A 22,993-nucleotide genomic window follows, 5' to 3' on the forward strand; every position below is an offset into this window, starting at 1 on the left:
CCCATGAGGTTTACTTCCGGGGACTTAACAAACCACGAATAAATAGCTGGAGTCTCTTTCCAGGCTGTTTCTCTTGAGGTGGGACAGGAGTTTGGGAAGAGCACCCCTGGTGGGCAGATTGCTGGAGGCTGTTCCTCTGCTCCTTAGCTCAGTCCTTAGAGAAGCTGGCAGTCATCAGGACTAAAGTCTGTGCGAGGATTTGTAGAATGTCACACAAAATCCTTTGCATTTAATTTTGCACACGGCAGAAGTCGTAAATGAACGTTGCCTTTTATTAACACTGAAATCCGTGCAAGGAATTTTCACGCTAAATATGTGAATACATTGCATTTAGAACAGCTAGTGTGCCCTCAGATCCCAGATCCTTCGAACTGTGCTGTAAGTTCAGGTGGCTTTTCGTTGGGGGTGGGGTAGGGTGGAGATGGTGAGAGAGAGAGGCTGATTTTATTTGTGACTCCACCTGGTGTAGGGAGTCTGGGTGTGGCCCCTGATCAGTGCTTCATGCAAATCTCTTATCTGTTCCTGTACCCAGAAAACGGAGTCTTAGCTCTGCCCACAACGAAATAAGCGATCAGCTCTGGTGGTGAACACTCTTCTTTTCACATAGTGTGGTTGGCTGGCAGCTTTCGCCACTGTCTTAATATAATACAACAAGCTACAGGCTGAGCACAGCTACAAGCCTCATCCAATGTTTTTAGCAATAATCTATCTATCTATCTATAAATATAGATAGACACCTAAATATATACATACAAGAACACATGACACAGGCAAGCCCTGGCAAAACACACAAATTTTAAAGATTGTTTCCATAGGCCCACCGAGAACCTCTAACAGGGACAAAAGGACATTTTCAACCTCAGGCTCCAGGCTGAGACCTGAAGAGGCAGTTTCCAGAGTCAGGGGCCAGCTGGGGTGAGTGGCTGGTGATACCTAATTATGGTGGAAGGGAGACGGCCAGTTAGTCAAGCTTGAAAAACCCCATCTGCTCTTCCGGAGGCATTTCTGGGTACTGGGGTTGGTGGCTGGGCTTATACGCACCCATGTTCTAGAATCAGAAGCCCCAGGGACCTGACTGGACAGATCCACAAATCTAGGGACAGCTGATTAAAGGGGAACTAAGTTGTGCTCACAGCCTGATCCAGGGGTCTCCTCTCACACTTGGCCTCTGCATTCTTCTTCTTCTTCTCATTTTCTTGTTGGCTCTCTTAAGAGTTCTGGTGTAAAACAGAGCCTCCCTGAGAGCTTCTGATTTCTGGGTACAACACAGACAGCTGTTTCAAGGGGTTGAAGCTTCCTGTCACAGTAATTGTATCTGCCTGTGGGGTGGAGAGGACCGGAAGTTTGCAAGCTCTCTGTGGTTGATTGTGCTCAGCACAGCACAGAAGTACCACTTTGCTGGTTGACCGTGAAACCCCTGTCTCCTTCTGGTCACCCACTGTGCAGGTGAGTCACTCTCTATAGTTACCCAAAGAACCCGCTCTAAACCTTGGAGTAAAACTCCTGGGTCTAAGAGATGCTTGATCTTGTGAGAGATCCTAAGGATATCTGGGAACCAGTGTTCACTCTGCGAGTTGCTGGCTGTTTCCTAGGAGCTCTTTGTTGTGGCTTGAGGGACTCTTAGTGTCCAGGGACCTCCCTCAGGGACACATCTTTAGTTCTTTTTTGCTGTTAACAAACGAGGCTACCTGCTGCCAAACAGCTCCACTGCCCTTACCACTGTCATCCCAGGCGCCAGCTAGGCTGGCTGTGACCGGTCCGAGCTACCTCACGCTTTCTCTCCCTACCTGCAGTGTTACCGGCAGAGGCCTCAGGACACCACCACCCGTTTCTTCACTCTTGTGTTCTTCCCCTCCAGGAATCAGAACAATCGGAAGAGCTCCCATTGGGAAGAAGTGTGCTGGAGTTTGGGAGTGGGATCCATGGAGCTGTGCACTGCATTTGGCCACAGTGGGGACTGCCCCACTGGCCATTTTAGACACACAAAGGTTATAGTTGCTCTGCTGGTCCGGCAAGGGCAAAAATCACCCTCCTGGCAGCCAGCAGTGCTGGGAGCCTAGAGTATTTCAGTGCCTGGCTGCAATTTTCCCATTAAGGGAGTTCTGTTTCAGACCTTTCTGTCCTTCAGAAGCTTGAAAAGAATCCTATTCTCTTCGCTGCGTTATCTTTTTACTTTTGCAAATTCTGATACGATTTCTCAAAACCATAGCTATTCCTTTGCCTGGTTTATGAAGAATACATATAGATAGCCGAGGTCCAGCATGTTTCCCACTCTGATTGTTACCATCCTCACCAAGGATAAACCACGAAACATCTGGAAAACCTTCAGCCCAGTGTTTGGATGTGCCTGGTTATTGGCAGACTCCCTACCCCCGCCTCAGGAGGCCTTGTATTTAAACTAACTTCCCTCTTTGGCAGCATCCCGGTGACATGCACAAAAGGATGTGACTAAGTGGAGACTGTGATTTAATATTTATTTGCTGAGGATGTTTTTTTACTTTGAATGAGGGTGAACTATAGGTTTTCACTTGAAATGCTCTTCAGAAGCAACCCCAACTCATCCCTGGGACAGAACTCCCTTAAAACCAGGTTAAGTTTAGGAGCCTAAACTCTCTGCCCCAAGAACTTCCGGCAGAGTTGGGGAGATGCAAGCAACTTTCCAGGTCAAGGTCTTACGTATAAAGTCCCTCTCTCCCACACCAGCTTCCTCTATCCCAATCCCTCTGGAGGCTTTGCTTTTCAACAGAATCCAACTGAAGCTCCCTGCTGGGTATGTTTCAAGAAGCCCTCTCTCCACCTTGTTTCTCTTTAATGGCTATAAAATTCCAGCTCAGAGGAGGAAAAATATTAATCAGGCAGGCCCTGCCTTTGGAGGTACTTACTGGCACTGACAGAAGACCAGGCCAGTGAATACAGTGGACACCAAACGTGCCATTGGAATGAAGAGCCCGCAGGGTAGACGCGGCCATGCACAGCACGGCTTGCCAGGCCCGGGCTGGGCTGCAGTTGGATAAAGCCCGCAACACAAGCGACACACACGTTTGTTGCAGAAGTACTGGCTCTCAGCAGAAAGGTCAAGCTGGGGTAGTGAAGCCTAAAAATACGATCTTCCCACAAGTTCCTTCTTCTCTCATTTGGCTTTCTTCTGATGCCAGCATGCCGGTCAGTGGCTTGCCAAAAGGGCTGGGAGCAGCCATACCTGTGTTTTAACAGATGGAGAGAACTCCTTCTTCAGACTTCCAGAGCACAGAAGCTGGAGCAAAATATGCTGCATCCGTAGCCTTGAGGACCAGCTCTTGAGTCTATGGACCCTGGAATACAGCGGCCCCAGTCTAGAGCTGGGTTCTCTCGTGTCATATGTAGGGGCGTTAGGTGACCGGAGCAGGGCATCTGGCCGTCTCCAGGTGGGAGGGGACCTCTGAGGCAGCTACAGAGTAGACCATTGAGAGACTCAGAAGGGGAGACCCCTGGCATCAAAACAGGCTGAAATTAGGTTACTCTTCCTTAAAAATTCAATGTGGTTGCTTTTCTGCCTCCTGCTTCAATAGTTGGGGTGTGATGGCCAAACTATAGCTCTGGCACCACAGACCATGGGCTCATCTTCCCAGCCAGGGTGTGTTCACAGGAGGCCAAGGAAAGTCACTTCTCTGCTTTGCTTTGACTCACGTTTGCTGAGGTCCCCGGGTCTTCCTTCCTACCCTTCCAAGGGAGACCTGGAGCTCTCAGCACTGCTCGGCCTCCACGAAGCCCTCCTTCTCGTGGCCTGAGGGCTCAACTTCTGTGTAGGTGGAGTGGTTAAGGTGGCTGCGGAACTTCATGGCCGGCCAGCGGCGAGGTCTCCGCTGCGAGAACACAGGCACAGAGTCAGCGGGCGCGATCCCTCCCCTGGGACCCTCCCCCCCTCCCCCTTCCCCCGGGGGACGGCTCTGAGCACTTCTCAAAGGTGCTGGCGGAGGGTGAAGTTTAGGGCCCTCTCCCCCAGAAGGCTCCCAGCTGTGATCCTTCGCGCCCCTGGGAAACCTGCTGGGAGCCCCAGGAGTTGGGAAGGAAGAGGTCATTTTATTCCTCGCCGTGTGGACTACAGGACGCGAGGTGAAAAGCTCAGCAGCACAGGGTGGAGTCCCGAGACTGTGGAAAGTGAGGGAGTGGGTAAGAGATGGAATGATCTGGGAGGCTCTGGAAACGCCAAGATAACCCTCCAGACAGTACAGGTCCTGCATCAGAGCTGGGGAGCTGAGGGAAATGCAGATTCCCAGGCCTCCGTCAGACCTCTGGTCAGCATCCCTGTGGCTGGGGATCTGCAGGTTCCCCAGGTGAAACAAGGTTGGCCTTAGCCTCAGTAGGTCTTAATCTTAACCTAAGAATGACTGGTTAGAACTCATAAGAAACAAGGGGGCATCTAAACAGAGAGGAGGAGGCTTCCCTGGTGGCCCAGTGGTTGGGATTCCGCCTGCCGATGCAGGGGACGCGGGTTCGTGCCCCGGTCCGGGAAGATCCCGCGTGCCGTGGAGCATCTGGGCCCGTGGGCCGTGGCCACTGGGCCTGTGTGTCCGGAGCTCTGCAGTGGGAGAGGCCACAGCAGTGAGAGGCCCGAGTGCCACAAAAAAAAAAAAACAGAGAGGAGGGAAAGACCTAGGCCTCTGGGTGATGAGGTTGGGGGCTTGTGACCCATGTGGAGGATTGCAGTCCCAGAGGCCCCATCACTGTAGGATTCAGAGAGCTGGTCAGATGCCGAGAGCGGGGGGCTGGGGCAGGGGCTGCTGAGCTCTGTGGCCCAGAGTGAAGGGGCGCAGGTCTTACTTCCCATGCTGCACCTCACCTCAGGCTGACTCTTCTGAATCCTGAGATGTTGCAAACTGCAGCATCCTCAACAAAAGCTCCCAGACAGAGCAACTCTTATGATTACTATGGCCTGTCAAATCTAATCGAAAATCGCACACAGCAGGCCAAGAGGCAGAGACCTCAGTTCCATTATGGCTTTGAATAAGCACCAGGCCTGGAATTTGGGTGTGAGAGACCATAAATCATTAGGGATGGTTGCACAACACTCAAGGGGCATGTGAGGCATTTTTGGCCTCTTTCTTTCTTCTGGGGACTGTTCTGATTTCACAAATGGGAGCGCAAAAGCAGAGGCTGTTCAACAGGACAAGAGGGCCAGAGGAGTCCTGAGGGGTCAAGCCCTGGGGGGGTTAGGGACTCAGAGGGTGCCCGCCAGTGCAAGATGTGCCTGGATGGAGTCAATGAAGTCCCTCAGGTGGAAACAGGAGGCCGGCACGTGGCGGGTGAGGGATGAGATGGGGAGAGGCAGGTATTGAAAGGCTGGGGAAACACTGACGCAGATGCAGACGCCAGAGAGAGGCGGCCCAGTCCTGCACTGACCTCGATGAAGAAGAGCGCAGTGTTGGAGGTGGGGTGGCCATTGATATAGATCCCGGCCAGGATGATGGCCGCCAAGAGGAGGACGGCCAGCACGATGCCCACGATGGTGCCCAGGTGCAAGGGGGGGCCCTTTGTCTTGGGGGACAGGTTGTTCTGAAGGCCTGTGGAGAGACCATTAGGTCAGGGGAGCAAGGAAGGTGGGGTCATGGGGTCCTGGGTTCTGACAAAGTCCCAGAGATGAAAGCCGACTGAACCTTCAGGTCTACTTATCAAATACATGAAAAGGTGGAGTCGGTGGAACCATTATGAGTATGACATGAACTTTGTTCTTAGCACGGTTCAGGTCGTTTTCCAAAATCACTTAAAAGTTGCCCAAATGTCTACTAAGGATCATAAAATTTCTCTCCAGTACCCATCCCATATAAGTTCTTTTAAGGAATTCACAAAGGGCATGTGATGGTTAAGACTTGGGATCTGGAGCCTGGCTGCCTGGATTCAAATCCAGGCTCTGCTACTTACGAGCTGTGTGACCTTGGGCAAATTATTTAACTTCTCTGTGTCTCGGTTATCATTTCTGTAGCACAAGGATAATAATGTTAAGTACCTGGTAGGGTTATTGAGAGGGTGAAAATGAGATAATTCATGTCAACTGCTGAGGATCACGGCAGGTATCTTGGACAACTTTAAAAAGTGTTAGCTATTATGATAGCAGAATGACCACATCTTTACCTGTCACTGTCCACTACCAGATTGTGACCTCCTGTAGGGCAAGGACAGTGTCTTAGTCATCTCTGTGTTTTCAACTCTTAGAAAAATCGGCAGACCCATCAGAGGAACTCAATAAAAGAAATGAACTAGACACTCGGAGGGCTAATAAACCAGCAGACACTCTTTGTGAACATTCCAAGCATTTGAAATACATTCCCCAGGAGAAGACTGGGTATTTTCCATAGACTATCGAACTGGAAGCTCATCCAGTCCAACCCCTTTCTCATACGGCTGAAGGAATGGAAATACAGAGAGATGAAGGGATTTGTCCAAGGACACAGTGCTAGCCACCAAGAAACCTAGTTCCCTGATATTACCTGGGGTGGGCTTTTGCTCCTTCTCTCTACCCTAAAAGGATGTGGAGATAACGACACAGAGAAGACAGACGAGCATGTAAGCAACACAAATGTTGAATCCACTTTACATCGCTGGTGGGTGGAATGGGAGTCAACAGGGGGTAGAGATTTTTAATAAGATATTGTGTGCATCCAAAATCATTATGTTCCCCATCCCCTTTTCTCTGTCAGCAGAAAAAAAACCCAGGAGAGAAACTATCCTGGGGCACTCCTGTGCGTGGTTCATGCCTCTATCTGCCAAGAGCTGGGGGAGCTGCGATGACATGCCCCAAGCTGGCCTCTCCTGAGCTGGCCGTCAGACCTCAGCCTTCAGTGACCCTATGATCTGAGGGGCAGAGCTTGGGCTGATGAGCACATGGTGCAGAGTAAGGCGATCGTGGCCCAGGGCCCCCTGCTTCCCCACAGCCCAACAGACACACGTGTACACTCACACCCACAGCCCACAGAGCAGCAATGGCTCCGTCTCCCGTGGGAGACCCCATCAAGATGTGCTGCGTTAATAGACCCTCCTCTCCTGCTGGAGCCCAGGTAACAGTCTCTCAGCCCCTGGGGCTGGAAGGCTCTTCCATCTCCCCTTTGTGGTAGTTGCAGCAAGGGCTTGAGCTGGCTCTGGGCAAAGGGCGGGGGGGGGTGGGGGTGGGGTCATCCCATGTCCCCAGAGAGGAGGTTATCCCCCAGGCAGTCCTGGGGAAAGGGGACCCCACCTTCTGACACCCTGTAAAAGTTGTGGTGGGCAACGTTTATGTACTCTCTGCCAAGCCACTTGAGTGAGAGAAGCTGCTCTCCACCCCTCATTGGCTGGGAGGCCCCTGGGGACAGAAGCCAGGGCCACAGGCAGACACAGCCACGCCTGCCCTAGCTTAGCCCTCACTTCCTCCTCTCACTCCTATCAGGGAAGCGGATACTCAAGGGCACAGAGGCCGGGAGAAGAACCACAGGAGGATCGTGGCTGAGATGAGAAATGTCTAGATGTAGATTTGCTCCTTCAGTCTAGGGGGTCTGTTCCCAGAAGCCCCCTGCCTTCCCACCCAGCAGGAAGTCTGGGAAGCGCAGGCTGCTGTTGTTTCCCCCTCCCCCACTCAGAGTAAAAGCAAAGAGGCCAGGTGACGGCTGCACCCTCTTCCAGGGTGGGTCCAAGAGGCAGTGGTGTGTTGAAGAGGGGCAGGCAGTTCTGTACTCACCCTCTCCTTCTGCATAGGGATTCAACTTGGTGTCATCTTCAAAGGGAAAGGAGAGAAGGCACAAGATTAGTGGAATCATGATGGCCTCTGTCACTAGGTCTGGATGAGACTTTAGGGAGGTTCAAGTCCAACCCTTCATTTTGAAGGCTGGGAAACTGAAGCACAGAGAGGAGAGGTGACTTGCTCAAAGTCACACAGCAGTGTAAAGGTAGAAGGCCACAGACAAGGCAACTTTTCGTAGTGTTCATACATTCAACAAATATTTACTGAGTGTTTACTAGGAGTTCACTCCGACTGGGGCCCTTGCCCAGACAAAGGGAGTCAAGAAGGAGGGATGAGCTATGGGGCTGGGAGAAAGGGTCCCAGACAGCGGAGGGAGTGGGGGCAAAGGCTGGAGTCAGCAAGAACTTGGCCATCGGAGACAAAAAAAGCAGTTCAGTGCAGCTGGAGGGTAGCGAGGATGTGAATAAAGGGTGGTGAGAGTGAAGCGGGGGCATGGGGGGATCAGCTGTCTGGAAAGCTAAGTTGAGGGCCTAAGGGGCAGTCTCCTGAGGGGCAGCGGGAAGCTGAGGAAGGATTTGAGGAGAGGTGTGTGTATCACAAGATCGAATCTGCTTGGAGACTTCCCAGGGTACAACACACTCCCTCTACACCTCAAGGAGTGTATCTTGCAGCCTCCTAAATAAGTTCCAGTGGTTGACCCTTCCTGTGGCTCTTCCCCACAGATTCCTATGGGGAAAGGACAGTAAGAATTCCACGTCAGGAGAATGTTCTAGATGACTGGAGCTTACTGCTTCAAGCATCAAAACGTTAAACCAGCAGAACCTTCCACAATGTGGGGCCTGCAACATGCACTTCGTTCCTCCTTCCCCTCTAGCACGCCCACCATCCTCCTAATTTTAAAGGATTTCACTGGCTCCCCTTTGTTCATAGATGTTCAAGGCCCTTCTCAGTGTGTCCCAATCTTCTTTTCTCCTACCACTGGCCACAGCTCAACAGCATGTCAGTGTCTGTGACAAGCTACCCAAGGTTCTCCAGACCTTGGAGCCCTCTCAGATCTCTGAGCCACTGTATGTACTGTTCCTCCTGCAGGGGATGCCCTTCCTCCCCTTCTCTTTTAAAAGTACCAACCCTGAAATGTCCCCTGCAGGGCTGGGGCTAGGGTGATACATGTGACACAGGGTCTGATCCTGTCTGCTCCGGACGCGCAGGCTCCGCGGCCATGGCTCACGGGCCCAGCCGCTCCGCGGCATGTGGGATCTTCCCGGACCGGGGCATGAACCCATGTCCCCTGCATCGGCAGGAGGACTCCCAGCCACTGTGCCACCAGGGAAGCCCCTGATCCTGTCTTTTTAGAATTTTTTGAAATTTTGTTTATTATGGAATTTTTGGCATTAATTTTGATTTTTACAAATATTGCAAGAAAAGATTATTATCTTAATTATTGCTTTTTTTTTTTTTTGGTGCCTCCTTAAACTTGATACCTGCACTGAGTGCCTCACTTGCCTCACCCTAGTCCTGGTCCAGGCCCGTCACTTCCCAGAGGACAGATGGGTGTGTCCTCCCCTGTGTCCCATTGCATTTGGTATCTGTTTCTGTGGCATCTTGGGTCCCACTGATTCCATAGACTGTGAGCCTCTCAATACCCAGCTGTTTACATTCCCAGTGCCTGGACGTGGCATACTGCTCTGCTATACATTTCCAATAAATCTTCAAATATCAAAAAATCACATTAGATAATGAAAGAATAAACCATAAGAAAAATTTTAAATGGTCCCTCATAGAGGAAAGAGGGAATAGGGCGGAGGGGAGAAAACTAGAAACTAAACTTCTTTGAATATAGCTACTTTTGTAGATTTGACTTTGGAACCATGTTAATTATCAGTTAACTGTTACATAATTTATAAAAAAGTTAAATTTAAAAAGCACCCCTCGGGACTTCCCTGGTGGCTCAGTGGTTAAGAATCCGCCTGCCAATTCAGGGGACACGGGTTCAAGCCCTGGTCTGGGAAGATCCCACATGCTGCGGAGCAACTAACCCCGTGAGCCACAACTACTGAGCCTGCGCTCTAGAGCCCATAAGCCCGCGTGCCACAGCTACTGAAGACGGCGCGCCTAGGGCCCATGCTCTGCAACAAGAGAAGCCACCACAATGAGAAGCCCACGCACCGCAGCGAAGAGTAGCCCCTGCTCACTGCAACTAGACAAAGCCTGCACACAGCAGCGAAGACCCAGCACAGCCAAAAATAAAGAAATAAATTAAAAAATAATAATAATAATAAAATAAAATGATAAAAAGCACCCCTAAAAATTCAAAGTAAAACAAAACAAATAGAGAATTGTAGGCGTATAATAGAAAGATACGTTTTCTTCAGGAATTTCAATACACGAGGTATTTATGTATGCCTCTGAGTCTATTTTGTTACTACAAGTTGAAATGATGAATTGGTTACTCAACACTAACCAAAGTAACCCTAAACATCATTGGACAAATTAACTTGATTGGAATCAACTTGTTTTGAATCTAGACCATTGGAAATCCATTGTAGCCCAGTCCACATCTACCCTTGGCAGACAAAAGGACACTCTCCACCCACCAGTCCCTCCCACAAGGTGACTGAAGGTGACCACCCTGTGCTCACAACAGCTTTTCTCCCACTCACCGAGGGCTGGTTACCACCTGCCACCTTGTTGGGGGTCCACAGAATGCAAACTGATTCCCTCATTAATGGACTGTGGCCCAGGCCCATGAAAACTCACAGAGAGAAGAAATGTGTGTAATGTCTAGTGAATGAGTGGTCATTTTCTGTAGTTAGTGGTCACTTCTGGCTGCTGCCAACATGTTCTGTTCAGCTGCCCATCAGATGAGCCCTTACGTTGCACACAGTTATTCCGGGTCAGTGCCTGTCTGTCCTTATAATAAAATGCATGGGCTTTGTGGCAGCTGCTTGCCACTCTGAGGTCATTCTGGTTCACTTAAGTGGGCAGCATTTAAGCAAGTGAACAAGTCTTAAACCCAGCCCTTATACCTGCTGCTCCCCTGGTCCTCTCCATTCCTCTGGATGGCTGGCGACAGAAGGGCTCCACACGCCCTCCAGCAGCTGCTCTCACTAACTCCTCTGCTCTCCAACTCTGCTCTGACCAGGTGGGTCCCCCTGGCTGAAGTGCTGTATCCCCTTCATTCACAACGTCTTCCTGGACCCCGAGATATACTCTGCCTCCAGTAAGTCTCCCTGTGTGGGTTATAATTGCACAGGCAGGGGGTGACCCAAACCTGTCCCTCCAGACACCTTGAGAGTTTGGGGTGGGGGGAAGTCTTTATCAATTTTTCTTTTCTTTCTTTCTTTTTTTTTTTTGGCTGCACCACATGGCTTGCAGGATCTTAGTTCCCTGATAGGGATCGAACCTGTGCCCCCTGCAGTGGAAGCGTGGAGTCCTAAACACTGGACCACCAGGAAAGTCCCCCCAATTTTTTTTCTTATAGAGGTAACCTAACAATCTCTACCACCCGCTCCAGGACTGGAAGGACATATATTTTTCTTTGGGGGACTATTACACAGCAAACAGAAATGACACATTCCTGGGCTGAGAGAAGACACACACATGATAAAACTGATAAACAGAACACACTGCCTCTATGTAGGGACAGCTCATCAGGGCAATAACCCGGGAGAAATGGAGAATACTTCCAAGTCAGGATTTGAATCCAGCCCCCAGAAGCCATGCGCTGGGCTCTCCACGCCCACACAGCCACCCTTCTGGCCTCAGGCACCGTGCTCATGCAGACGTAAACCTCTGAGGGAAAGGCTGCTTTCTGATCTGGAGGACGGGGTGTGCAGCCCCCAGCCCAGCTCTGGGCTCAGACCGTGCCCTCAGTAGCACATAGGGTTAACTCAGGAGTGACTGGCCATGGGTTCTTCTTTTTAAGTAGAGTTTTAAGTAGAGTTTCCTTTAACTGGAAGGTCACCCCTGGACTCAGTTATTAACTCCCTGAGGGCAAGATCTCCTCCTGTGTCATTTTTCATTTGATTTATTGAATCCCTCACAGCACTAGCACAGTCTCTGCTCTCAATACCTGAGCTTTAACCAGTTACTCGTTATTCCTGGGCAAGTTCAGAGTGTTGGGACCTGTCTGAATCTGCCCACTTGTTCACCCTTCCCTATTTTTCCACCCATTGAATCCATGAAGACCCTTTTCTGTTGTTTTTTTCAGCACTGAGAAAGGCAGTGGGGTCGAGGGGCAAGATTGCTGCTTTTGGAGCTAGATGAGACCTGACTCCACCTCCTCCTGGCTGTGTGACCTTGGGCAAGCCATCAACCTCTCTGAGCCATACTGTCTCCTCTGTAAAATGGGGATCAAACAGCATCAACGTACAGGATTGTTAGGAAGACTAAGTGAGTGCACAATGTTACCACCCTACGTGGCACATGGTCAGTCCCCTTAAATATTTGCTCTTTCTATCAACTGTTCACTTCCCTCCAGCCAGATCCAAGGGTTCCTGCTCTCCAGTCCTCTAGGCTGCATTTAAAAAGTCAGGGGGGCACCACGAAAAGAACATTCCACCACTGAGCAAACTACTTTGCTCCTTATGAGCCCATTTCCTTGTCTATAAAATGGGATTGTGGATGAATAATGTTTAAAAATATTAACTTTTTTCTCCTTTCCTGCTTTCCATTTGCCCCTTTCAAACAGGTAATCTCGCTCAGGGGAAGTGGTAAGAGCCCATAAGTCTTTCAGTCTTAGACTTAGGGCAAGGGGCTAAAACCTAGATGCCACGTATTGAAAAAGGATGAGGGAGGAAATTCTCAGAGATAGCCAAAGAATCCGAGGAGTCTGCACGGGGTTCCCCACAGGGTGGCTGGACCTCTAGCAGCTTCAATAAGACCTCAGGCCTGGGTGAAACGGAGCAGGACCTTACGGTCCTTGCCCCCCATGTCCTCAGCCTACCTTTTGTCTATGGAAAAACTTTAGCCAAAGAGTAAGTTTAATCAGAGATGTGAGAAGATGCAGGAACAAGGGAAAATAGTCCAATAAGACTGAATAATAATAGTCTAGGCATTAAGCATAGTCAAGGACCTTAGTTCCTCTTCAAGGGCTATAGATAATATTCTGAGCCATATCATTTGAGCTGTCTTATAGATACTGAAACCCCCATCAGGTGGAAGAAGTTAACTACATGATGACCAGACTGTAGCCATGACATAAGCTGCCACAATTCTGAGAACTGGCCTCAAAGGAATGGGAAGAAACGGACCGTGGAACTAAAGACCGTGTTAGGTAGCTAGTCAGACGTGAGTGGGTCCCGCCCCATCCTGGATGGGGTCATCTTTCCCTCCCCACCTGGACACTGGTGACCAGAACATGCCCAGAGATCCTCCCTTTTTGTGGTTAAGGACCGCTAAGTTTCCAGCCTTATGAGGACCAAGCAAGATATTGAAAACCCAACAGGGTTTTCCAAACCATCAGCACCCAGACCTAAGAGGTGACTCAGACTAACCTGGGGCTCATTATGCGGTATTTATAATAAATTAGCATTGTGGTTCCCCACCCCCACCCCCATTTCTGATTGGGTGCTTATGGGTAAGTGCCTGCATACAAGGAGAAAAGTTATATAACCTAAAGCTGTCAATCAACTTGTATATCCAATGATGCAGGACACAGGGAGGGACTTGCCACGATTTTGAAAACCCAGCCCTACCCTCACTGCGGGGCTGCTTCCGGTGCCTAGACAGCTCACCGTCCTCCCTTCTTGAGGGTGTACTTTTGCTTTGCTGAATAAGACTCCTGCTGCTTAAAACTACTCTATGTCTCTCAGTTGAATTCTTTCCCTCGAGAGGACCAGAACCCAGGAGTCACCGTTCCACCGGTAACATGCGGGTGGCAGAGGAGGCCCAGGGACAACCAGGCCTGAAGAAGCAGAGATGGATCAGCAGCAACCCAAGGTGGTCAGAGCTGCCCACCTACCCTCCACCCACTGGACGCCACAGGACCGCGTAGCCAAGCCCCAGGACGGCAGGGGTGGAACTCCCCACCAGGCCAGCTCGGCGAGGGCTGGGAGCCAGAAGGGAAGTCAGAAAAATCAGGCAACCTTTCCCTGACGTCTGAGTGTGTGGACTGAGTTCATACCTGCTACAGGGATGCTAAGACCTCACAGGTTCTCTAAGGGTCGCTATTAAGATGAACCGCGATATTATAATAAAATACCTGGCAGTGTGCTGGGACAGTAATTTTTCCCCTCGCCACAGTGAATTCCGTCCCACAGCCCTGATATGGGTGTGGAGTCTACTCCCTCTAAACCTGGCTTCTGCCTCTCACCAGCAAGTGCCCCCACTCTTGGAGCCTCAGGTGTGAAAGGATGGAGCAACCCTCTTCCCTGAGATAATCCCCATCAGGGACAGTGATGCTCCAGGGCGGTGGCTCCGCCCCACTCTTACCTTCCGTGGTGAGGCTGTCGACGAAGACGGAAGAGGAGGTGGTGGTGAGGTCTCCGTCAAAGGGGCTGAAGGAGCTGTCGGGCAAGGACGAGGAGGAGTCCTCGTCCTGGAAGTCCTCACACGTCCCGCCCTCTGCCTGCAAGAGAGAGCCTGTGCTGCTCTGGACAGAGGCCTCGCCGGCGGCCATGCTGCACACAGGAGGATGGTGGGGCGCTCGCATCCCTCAGCGGCCAGAAGATTTAAGATTCCAGTGCGTGGCCCAAGCATGGTAATCTCACCAAAGCTGGGCTCTGAATACATTTAAGCTTTCCACTTTATCCTGAAAGCGTCTTGTCTTACAGGGCAATTTATCTGTCAGCTGCCTCGAATCCCTCCTGAAAGAAGGAGCTGAGATGCCAATCTTAAATAAAGCGAATCTGTACGTTCACCAACAGCCAGCGTCAGCAGTAGGCTTCTGGATGGACAAAGTTTGTTTTTTTTCTAAGGCCAGAAACGGCTCACCCAGCCTTACTGATAAAACAGATGGTGGTGAGCACATAGCAGTAATCCTGGGGGTTCACATTTAAATGCTGGGCCTGGCACCTTCACCATCTCACCGGCTGTGAGCTGCAGGCCAAATCACTAAACCTCTCTGAGCCTCAGTTTCCCGCTCCGGTAAGTGGGGGCACTGGCCCCCAGCTCCCGGAGACCGTGTTAGGATTAAATCAGGGCAAGTGCAGGACAGCATGCGGCGAAGTGCTGGGCGCATGCGCTGTGCTTGCACTGCAACGGAGGGAGGAAGGGAGGGGGAAAGGATGCGTGGATGAAAGGGTCTGTCAGTATAAGGTGTGAGAAGTGGAGGCTCCCCACCCAAAGTGTTGAGCATTCATGGAAAATTCCAGCAGTGAGAAGGAACCTGCATGGGATTCTAAATGGGAGGTGCCAGGAACAACCCTCCTCGTTCCCAGGACCACTGCCTTCCTCAAATGCCGGAGGGCTGGAGCCCGGTAGTCGCTTTTTGAACATCACCAGGTGCACAGCCTCCCGGAGGATCCCGCTGTGGCCAAGGCCACGCCCAACGTACCCTCTGTAAGGACCAAAAGAGCCCCTGGAGAGCTGCCGCTCCAGGCTAAGTCACCAGAAGTGCTTGTCTCAGGGACCCATCGAGCCCTCAGAAACCTCCCATGTGGGTCTAATTGGCTCAGAGCAGACAGGGAGACAAGCCCCAGGTGGAGGGGAGAATTTCACCAAGAGCCAGAGATGCCTTGAGAAGAGCTACCCGAGCTAGTAGCCCTGCTCCTCCCCACACCTGGCTCACTTAAGCCTCTCACCTCCTGGGCACAGCCATAGGACAGCCACTCCTGGCGGTAGCGGTCAAAGCCACTGGAGCATCTGCAGGGGAAACCAAAAGGCCAGAGGTGTGATGGGATTGACAGAGAAGCCCTCCTCTTCACCTCCCCCTATGCAGTAATAGCTCTCCAATGATAGCAAGGAGGGGGCGAACCTCCCCAAGACCACTGGGCAGGTGCCGTGGGAGCGAGAGTCAGACCGTCCTGTCCCTCTACTCCTTTCCCCAAAGGAGGGGAAGCTATTTGTGGCATCTTCTCCCTCCTCCTGACCAAGCTCCCCAGGACCAAGACCACATCTGCCCAGATGTGGTATGTAGGGAGCTGACAAATTGCATGACCTCTAACGACCTTTAAGGCCCTCCTGACTCTGGGCGGCCACGAAATTGCTGAGAATCCAGGGAATTCACACACATGTTCTCATCTGGGGAAAGTCTTACTCATTCACCAAGCCCCACTTCTTCATGGAGGAGCCTAAACTTGTCAAGGAGGCGCAGGGCTGAGGGTGGCCATCAGCCAATCTGGCCAACACCCCCTGTGTGATCATTGAAGGGCAGAAGTCAGGGTCCTGCCAGAGTCTGGGAGAGATTAAACACTGGTTGACAAGGGTTCCTGGAGGACAATGAGAGCTCAGCTGGGCTGGAAGTTGTCAAGTGCTTCCCTAGGGAAGGGGTGTGGTGCGAGGATGAACCAGAGAATGTTCTTCATGGCATCATGCTCAAAGTTCCGTTCTTCACTCTTTGGTGCTAGGAGAATCCACCAAGCCCTACTTAAGCTCAGGAACCGCCGCATGGGAAAATAATATCCCAAGCCACCAGTGCTGCGAAAGGATTCGTGGCTGGTTAACTCTGCACCGGCAACTGCCTGCCCATCGACCCGAGACCTGGTGAGGCTGAGGCTTCCAGGCGCTGTCAGCCTTTCCTTCTGAAGATGCCTCTGAGCTGCTCCTCCTGCAGCAGCGGCAGCTGAGCTGAGCCATCCACACCCCCTCTGTCAGGTCCTCCGTGCCCCCTCCCTTGAGGGATGGAAGATTAAGGGCATTGTTGGGGGCTGGGGACTAAAGTTTCTTTTAGGCCAAACTAACTGGTTCTTTCAAGGACTGAGCCTTTGATAAATGTCTAAGAGCACCCCTTTCCAAGCTCGGGGCCAACCAACCCAGATGCAAAGGAGAAGGGCATGAGAAATGGCCACTGTTCGAGTGCCTCCTGAATGCCAGGTGCTGCCCCAGTCCCAAGCTGCTCCGGCACTATCTCATGGGACCCTCATGAAAACGCTGTAAGACAAGGGTTATGTATGACCCTCATTTTCAGAGCCAAATCCTGGAGTCAAAGTCACCCATTGACTTCAGAGTGGGTCACTGGGTGGGCAATAGGGATGAAAGGAAAATACCTGCATGATAAGTGAAATAATCTAAATCAGATCTGGCCCCAGCATGGGGAGGGGAAGCTCTGGGAGGCTGCAGAGGGCAGAGTAGGTGGAGGGGAAGCCGAGAACCCATGTGATGGTTTCAAGCAGCTGTTGGTGGGAGAGACCATGGTGGCCGGCCCCCTGCACCAGCTCTGACCTCTGGCTTTTTAGGAACCTGGAGTCAGCTCTCAGTTGAAGCTGAGGCTCCAGAGATCTGTCAAGAAGGGGCCGTGCTCAGTGAGCCCAGGCTCACGGACATCCAGGGACAGGATCCCTGATGGAGCTTCTTTGTCCCGTAGTTGACATAACCCAGCAAAGGCAGTATCCACACCCAAGGCCCTGCCCTCCCCCTGACCAACCCTCATTAAACTGTCATAGTTTTCTGGGTTTGGGCGTATGCATTAAGTGGGGGTGTATCAAGCCAGGGTTTTGCTTTCATGTGAGCCATTTTGCAGTTCTCCTGGCTCAGCTGTTGGTGGACACTGAGTCATGCGGTGGCAGCCAGCCCCGGCGTTCCAGGCTTCTCTGCAGTCATCTGGATGATCTCCCTGTGCTCAGACAGTGACTCTCAAACTTGAAAGTGCACAAGATGGACCACACCGCAAAGCTCCACGCCAGGAAGAACCAACCTGGGGTGTGCCCTGTGTACTCTCTCTGAGGCTCTGTGCCTTTCATGTGAAGGGCCCTGAACACTTTGCAAAAATACTATCTGGTATTTGAGGAGTTAAAATAACAGGCATGTTCCTCACCCACATCCCCCCGAATCACGTAACCCCAGCCCATTTTACAGGGAAAACAAACTGAGGCCCCAAGAGAGTGAATAAGAGCACAGCTGTTGGGAAGAACACCTGGGAGGCCAGATGAGCACCCCTTTCTCCTCCCGGCCCAGAGTTGTGTCTTGTGTGCTAGGCCAGCGACCTATAAAGGCAATGGCTTCTATTTCTGCACCAGGATACTGGAAAGGAGCAAAGGAAACACTGACAGATTCAGGACAGCTGCAGAGAACTCAGAGCCTCTATAATTTGCAATTTTTCAAGATTGCCTTAAAGGCTCTTGTAGTTCATAGCTTTTCCCACTCTCATGGGAGCCCTAGTTCCCAAAGAAATTCTTTTTTTTCCCCCCTGCCATTTATTTCTCTTGGACAGGAGAACAGGGCTCAGATTCTGAGTCTAATCCGTGAGGGAATGATTTCAGAACAAGGAGAGGAAGATGACTTGGATTTAAGAACTTTATGCCTGAGGCTGAATCTCATCCAGAATTTTCCCTGCTTCCAAAACCAAGCAAACACAGCTTGGTCACTTGCTCCAGCTTTCCACAGACGCCTGCAATTTCCACACCCATGGTTTTCAGGAAACCCTTCTGCAGCCTGAGAAAGATCTTGAGGTGCTGATTTGGGGTCATGGGGCTCTCCTCCAATGGCGATGGGTCTTAAGCTCATCCCGTCCCTGAGCCGGCGGATCTCACGCTTGTTTGCAGATGAGGTACCGTGTTAAAATGCAGGTTCTTGGGCTTCTCTCCCAGAGACCTGATGCAGGGGGCCAGGGGTGGGCCCTGAGAATCTGCATGTTTACCGCAAGCCCTAGGTGATTCTGGGATGCTCACAGCTGTGGACCACTCTTTGAGAAGGCCTGCCAGAGGATGAACCAACCCTCCCAGGTGCGAGGAGGGACCTGCAGTAGCCGGAATCTCTGAATGGTCTTCCAGAAGTCTAGTGTCACCACAGGGTGACATATAGTCACCTTGATGGGTCACAAGCCTCAGGGAGACACTCACTTTCATGATATTCTTGTCCTAAGTGTCACAGGAGCGCTGGCCAGAGATACCCTCATGTTGGTAATGAGGCCCAAGGCAGGGAGTGGGGCCGTGCCACCATCTGCCCCCCTGCACAGTCTGCCTGTGGGAATAAGAGGGTGAGCCTGGTACAAACCTCTGGAGGACATGGCACCAGCTGCAGTTGAAGATCAGGTCTGAGGACATGCAGGTGTCGCAGCTCCGATGCTGCAGGCAGGCTGCAAGAGAGAAGGCAGCGGCCCCTCAGTACCAGCCCCTCCACAGGCCTCCAAAAGGTGCAACTTTCCTGAACGCTGGGTCCTTACACAACTCTGGAGGCTCTGACTAGCAGGGACCCTAGAAGTTTTTAATGCCACCCTCACTTGAGTCCAGCCTTGATTCTCTAATTCTCCCTCTCTACCCTCCCTCCCTCCCTCCCTTCCTTCCTTCCTTCCTTCCTTCCTTCCTTCCTTCCTCCCTCCCTCCCTCCCTCCCTACCTCCCTTCCTTCCTTCCTTCCTTCCTTCCTTCCTTCCCTCCTTCCTTCCTTCTTTCCTTCCCTCCATCCTTCCTTCCTTTTGTCACCAGGGGGTCAGGCCCTGAGCTGGTACTAGTGATTCAGCAGTAAGACCTGGTATTTCTTGGGCCTTACAGTCATATGGAAAGACAGACCCTAAGCAGATCATCAAACAAAAATAACTACATAATTATCATTGTGATGAGGTTTACGTAGGAAAATTACAGGGCGCCATAAGCACGTACAAAGGGATTGCACCTAGTCTGGAAAGTTATACTTCTGGCCTATTGCCTACAATTACAGGGTTGCAAAGGATTTTTTTAAATCGACATATATTTGACATATAACGTCATGTAAGTTTAAGGTGTACAACATATGGATTTGATCCATTTATATGGCTGTATGATCGCCACTGTAGCATTTGCTAACGCCACCATCACTTCACATCAGTATCATTTCTTCCAGTGCTGGGAACAATTAAGATCGAGTCTCTCGGCAAATTTAGTCTTTACAGTTGTGTTGTCTACAATCACTGGAAAGGATTTAAGATGTCCTGGTTTGACCAGCTAGCACTCCCTGCTCCTAGGGACTGTTTGTGTGGCTGGATTGCCGTCAGAGGCCCGCTCCTCCCAGGAAAGTCTGGGGGCTGAGTTTTTGAGAGTAAACCAGGCCAGGCATACGGAATTCCATTCCTTTCCTCTCCCTCTCCTCTTGGAAGTGAGCTATTCCCAGGGGGTATGCTGACCTCTGCTCATCCAAGCTTAAATCTTCCCGGGAGAGTTACCTGACCTCTTGGTGCCTTGGTACCTCACTCGTAAAAGAGGGATCAGGATGCTGTCTGTGTGGGAGGCCAGCTGTGAGAGGGTTTATAACAGTGCTGGCCACACGGTGAGCCAGTGAATGCTATTTGTTATCGACTCTGGTCCTTCATTCCCCTCAATATACCTATCAGGTGCTCATTCAATCATTTATTCTTTCAACAAATATTTATTGAGCGTCTACCCCAGGCCCGGCACTGTCGCAATGCTGGAGATGCAGCGTGAACAGGAAAAGACAGAAGCACTGCCCACATGGAACCTGCAGTCCAGTGGAGGAGACAGCCAACAAATACACAGACAAATAGATCCACCCTAGGGTTGCCAGTGGTGAGAAGGGCTGGGAGAAAAGCGGATCAGAACAGGGAGGTGGAATGACGGTGGGGGATGTGTTTTACTCAGGGAGGTTGGGGAAGGCCTCTGAGGAGACTGAGAGAGCGAGGAAGCCAGCCTGGCAGCTCTCCTGGGAGAGAAGTCCAAGCAGAGGGGCCTCTGTGTGCAGAGGCCTGGGAGGAACACATCCCAGGGATGCTCCCAACAGCAGTCAGCACGCTGGCCGGCTCAGCAGAGTGGAGAGCTGGAAGGTGGTAGGAATGGGGAGGAGGGGCAGCTGGGGCCTAGCCGGGCAGGGCAAGGGTGGAGAGCAGGCAAGTTAGTGGGAGCAGCTGCTGGAGGGTGCATGGACCCCCAGCAGAGAGGGCCCAGGGAGCAGGAGGTATGAGGGCTGGATTTTAAGACTTGTTCACTTGCTTAAATGCTGCCCACTTAAGTGAACCAGAACGACCTCAGAGTGGCAAGCAGCTGCCACAAAGCCCATGCATTTTATTATAAGGACAGACAGGCACTGACCCGGAATAACTGTGTGCAACGTAAGGGCACATCTGATGGGCAGCTGAACAGAACATGTTGGCAGCAGCCAGAAGTGACCACTAACTACAGAAAATGACCACTCATTCACGAGACATCACATACATTTCTTCTCTCTGTGAGTTTTCATGGGCCTGGGCCACAGTCCATTAATGAGGGAATCAGTTTGTGTTCTGTGGAACCCCAACAAGGTGGCAGGTGGTAACCAGCCCTTGGTGAGTGGGAGAAAAGCTGTTGTGGGCACAGCGTGGTCACCTTCAGTCACCTTGTGGGAGGGACGAGCTGTAGGTGGCACTGTGTCCTTTTGTCTACCAGGGCTCTGCAGGCTTTGGAAGGGTGGAGGAAAAGCCATCAGCAGAAAATAAGCAAGGACCGACTTGGCCCAAGAACAAGAGAGCTCTGGCTGTTTTGTTCTCTGGTGCGTCCAGAGGGTCTAGAACAGCGCCCAGCACGTGGTAGGCAGTTAACAAAAGTTTATGGAATCGATGAATAGTTGCTTTTGTTATCCCCATTTTACAGAGGAGGAAACTGAGGCTCGGAGAGAGTCACAGAGCTAAGAGTGGCAGGTCTGGGTTTGAACCAAGGTCTGTCTGAGCCGAGAGCCTGAGCTCCTAGTCTCGAGGTCCTGCTGTGGGAATACGCCTCCCCAGCTCCCACCTTCACCCCAGGCCACCTTTTCATGAGCCTCTTCTAGAAGAGGGACCAGCCATGGAGTGCTATGGCTTAAAAATAGTCCAGCCACACCTCTGGAAGAATTTTGGCTAAAAGTCCTCCCCTACCCAAAGGTAAGGGAGAAAGCCTGGGGCTGTGGGGTGCAGAGTTTTCTGAGGACAAAGCAAACCTGCCTCCCAGAGGTTCAAATCACAGCCTTAGTAGCACTGTCCCTTCCCCTACATGGGAGCCTGTGATCATTTCCAAGGACTCTGGAGACCCCTTAAATGGCTCCAGTCAAACTGAGAAAAAACCCTGGGAGCCTCGTGGGATATTCATAAAACCCACTGACCTTTATTTCTCATCTGCATTTCAGATGTCCTGTGTGCTATTAAATGCTCACAGAATTCACTGGAGGGGTGGGAAGTGGCTTCAATGTACAGAATGTCCCAGAAACGCGTTCCCAGGACGTTTCACGTCTTCCGCCCCAGCAGTTAGCCCTGCCCTTGGATGTCCTTGTTCCCAAATGCAGAGTATTCATTCCTGGGTTTGCTCTCACCAGTCTTCGAGGAAGCCCTGCCTAGGGGGAGGGCCACTAGGGTGGGGGCGGGGCTGGAACCGCAGGTGTCCTTGTCCTGTGAATAGGTGTCAGGGACCGGCCTCTTTTCCAGGGGAGGACACCTGCTGGGACATGGCCTGGCATTCTAGAAGACCCTTCCTCCTCCTCTTCTTTCTTCAACCTCTGCTCCCAGAACCTCCAGGGAAGAGGAAGAGGGGGAAAGAGAGGTAAGAAATGCCCCAGAAGGCAGGGAGAAGGCCGTGGCTTCAGAGGGAAGCTGGGAGGTACCATGAAACAGGAGAGATGAAAACTTTCTTTAAAACTAGAACGAGAGCGCTGTCCTTCCCTCACTCTCCCCTGCCGCCCTGACCACATCCTGAAGAACATCCCATCCCGATCCTGCGGGGTCCGCAGCAGCGGCTGGGGCCCCAGCCATGGTGTGCCTTCAATGGCAGGTGAGTGGGGTACAGAAGAGGGACAGGACCAGGCCCCCTGGATCTTGGGGGGCTACTGGCTAAATCCCTCTACTGCCTCCTGCCTGTGGATGCCAGCATCATGCCTCCTCTAAGGAAAATACAATGATAAACTTATGGACCCATTCAGTTCCTGGATTATCTTTTCTGGGAGCTCAGTCTAAGTTCTCAGAGGTACCTCCTTCCTGGGTTTCAATTATGTGTTAATAACAATAGCTGTCATGTATCAAGCACAAGCCACGCCCTGGGCCTGGGATGTGCCAGTTAATGTCTGAGCTTTCATTTACAACCTCAGCTCCACCTACTGTAGTTCTAACCCTTACTGTAGCCCTGGGAGGGAGATGGTGTTAGGCCCATGTTACAAATGAGAAATGGAGGCCCAGAGAAGTTAGGTGGTGGTACCCAGACAGGGGACAGTGGTGGGCCTGGGATGGAACTCAGTCTGACTCCAAAGCTCTTTCCAAGATGGTGGAATGCCTCCCCCCCATCAG

General features: G+C 51.5%; 1 protein-coding gene across 1 annotated transcript in view; it reads right to left on the reverse strand.

Annotated features, from left to right (window-relative positions):
- Positions 1–254: 254 nt before the first annotated feature.
- Positions 255–22,993, reverse strand: part of PLXDC1 (plexin domain containing 1) — a 64,694-nt gene continuing 41,955 nt past the window's right edge. The window contains exons 9-14 of the mRNA XM_022557837.3: positions 18,779–18,860; positions 15,430–15,490; positions 14,120–14,255; positions 7,685–7,720; positions 5,380–5,540; positions 255–3,842 (exon numbers count right to left, since the gene is read on the reverse strand). Of these exons, the coding sequence (XP_022413545.2) occupies positions 3,723–3,842; positions 5,380–5,540; positions 7,685–7,720; positions 14,120–14,255; positions 15,430–15,490; positions 18,779–18,860 (596 nt within the window). The 3' untranslated portion in view covers positions 255–3,722. The remainder of the gene's footprint in view (positions 3,843–5,379; positions 5,541–7,684; positions 7,721–14,119; positions 14,256–15,429; positions 15,491–18,778; positions 18,861–22,993) is intronic.

The sequence above is a fragment of the Delphinapterus leucas genome, chromosome 19 (assembly GCF_059928025.1).
Source record: "Delphinapterus leucas isolate spDelLeu-1000000601 "Yukka" chromosome 19, BTC_Dleu_Yukka2, whole genome shotgun sequence".
NCBI classification, from domain to species: domain Eukaryota; kingdom Metazoa; phylum Chordata; class Mammalia; order Artiodactyla; family Monodontidae; genus Delphinapterus; species Delphinapterus leucas.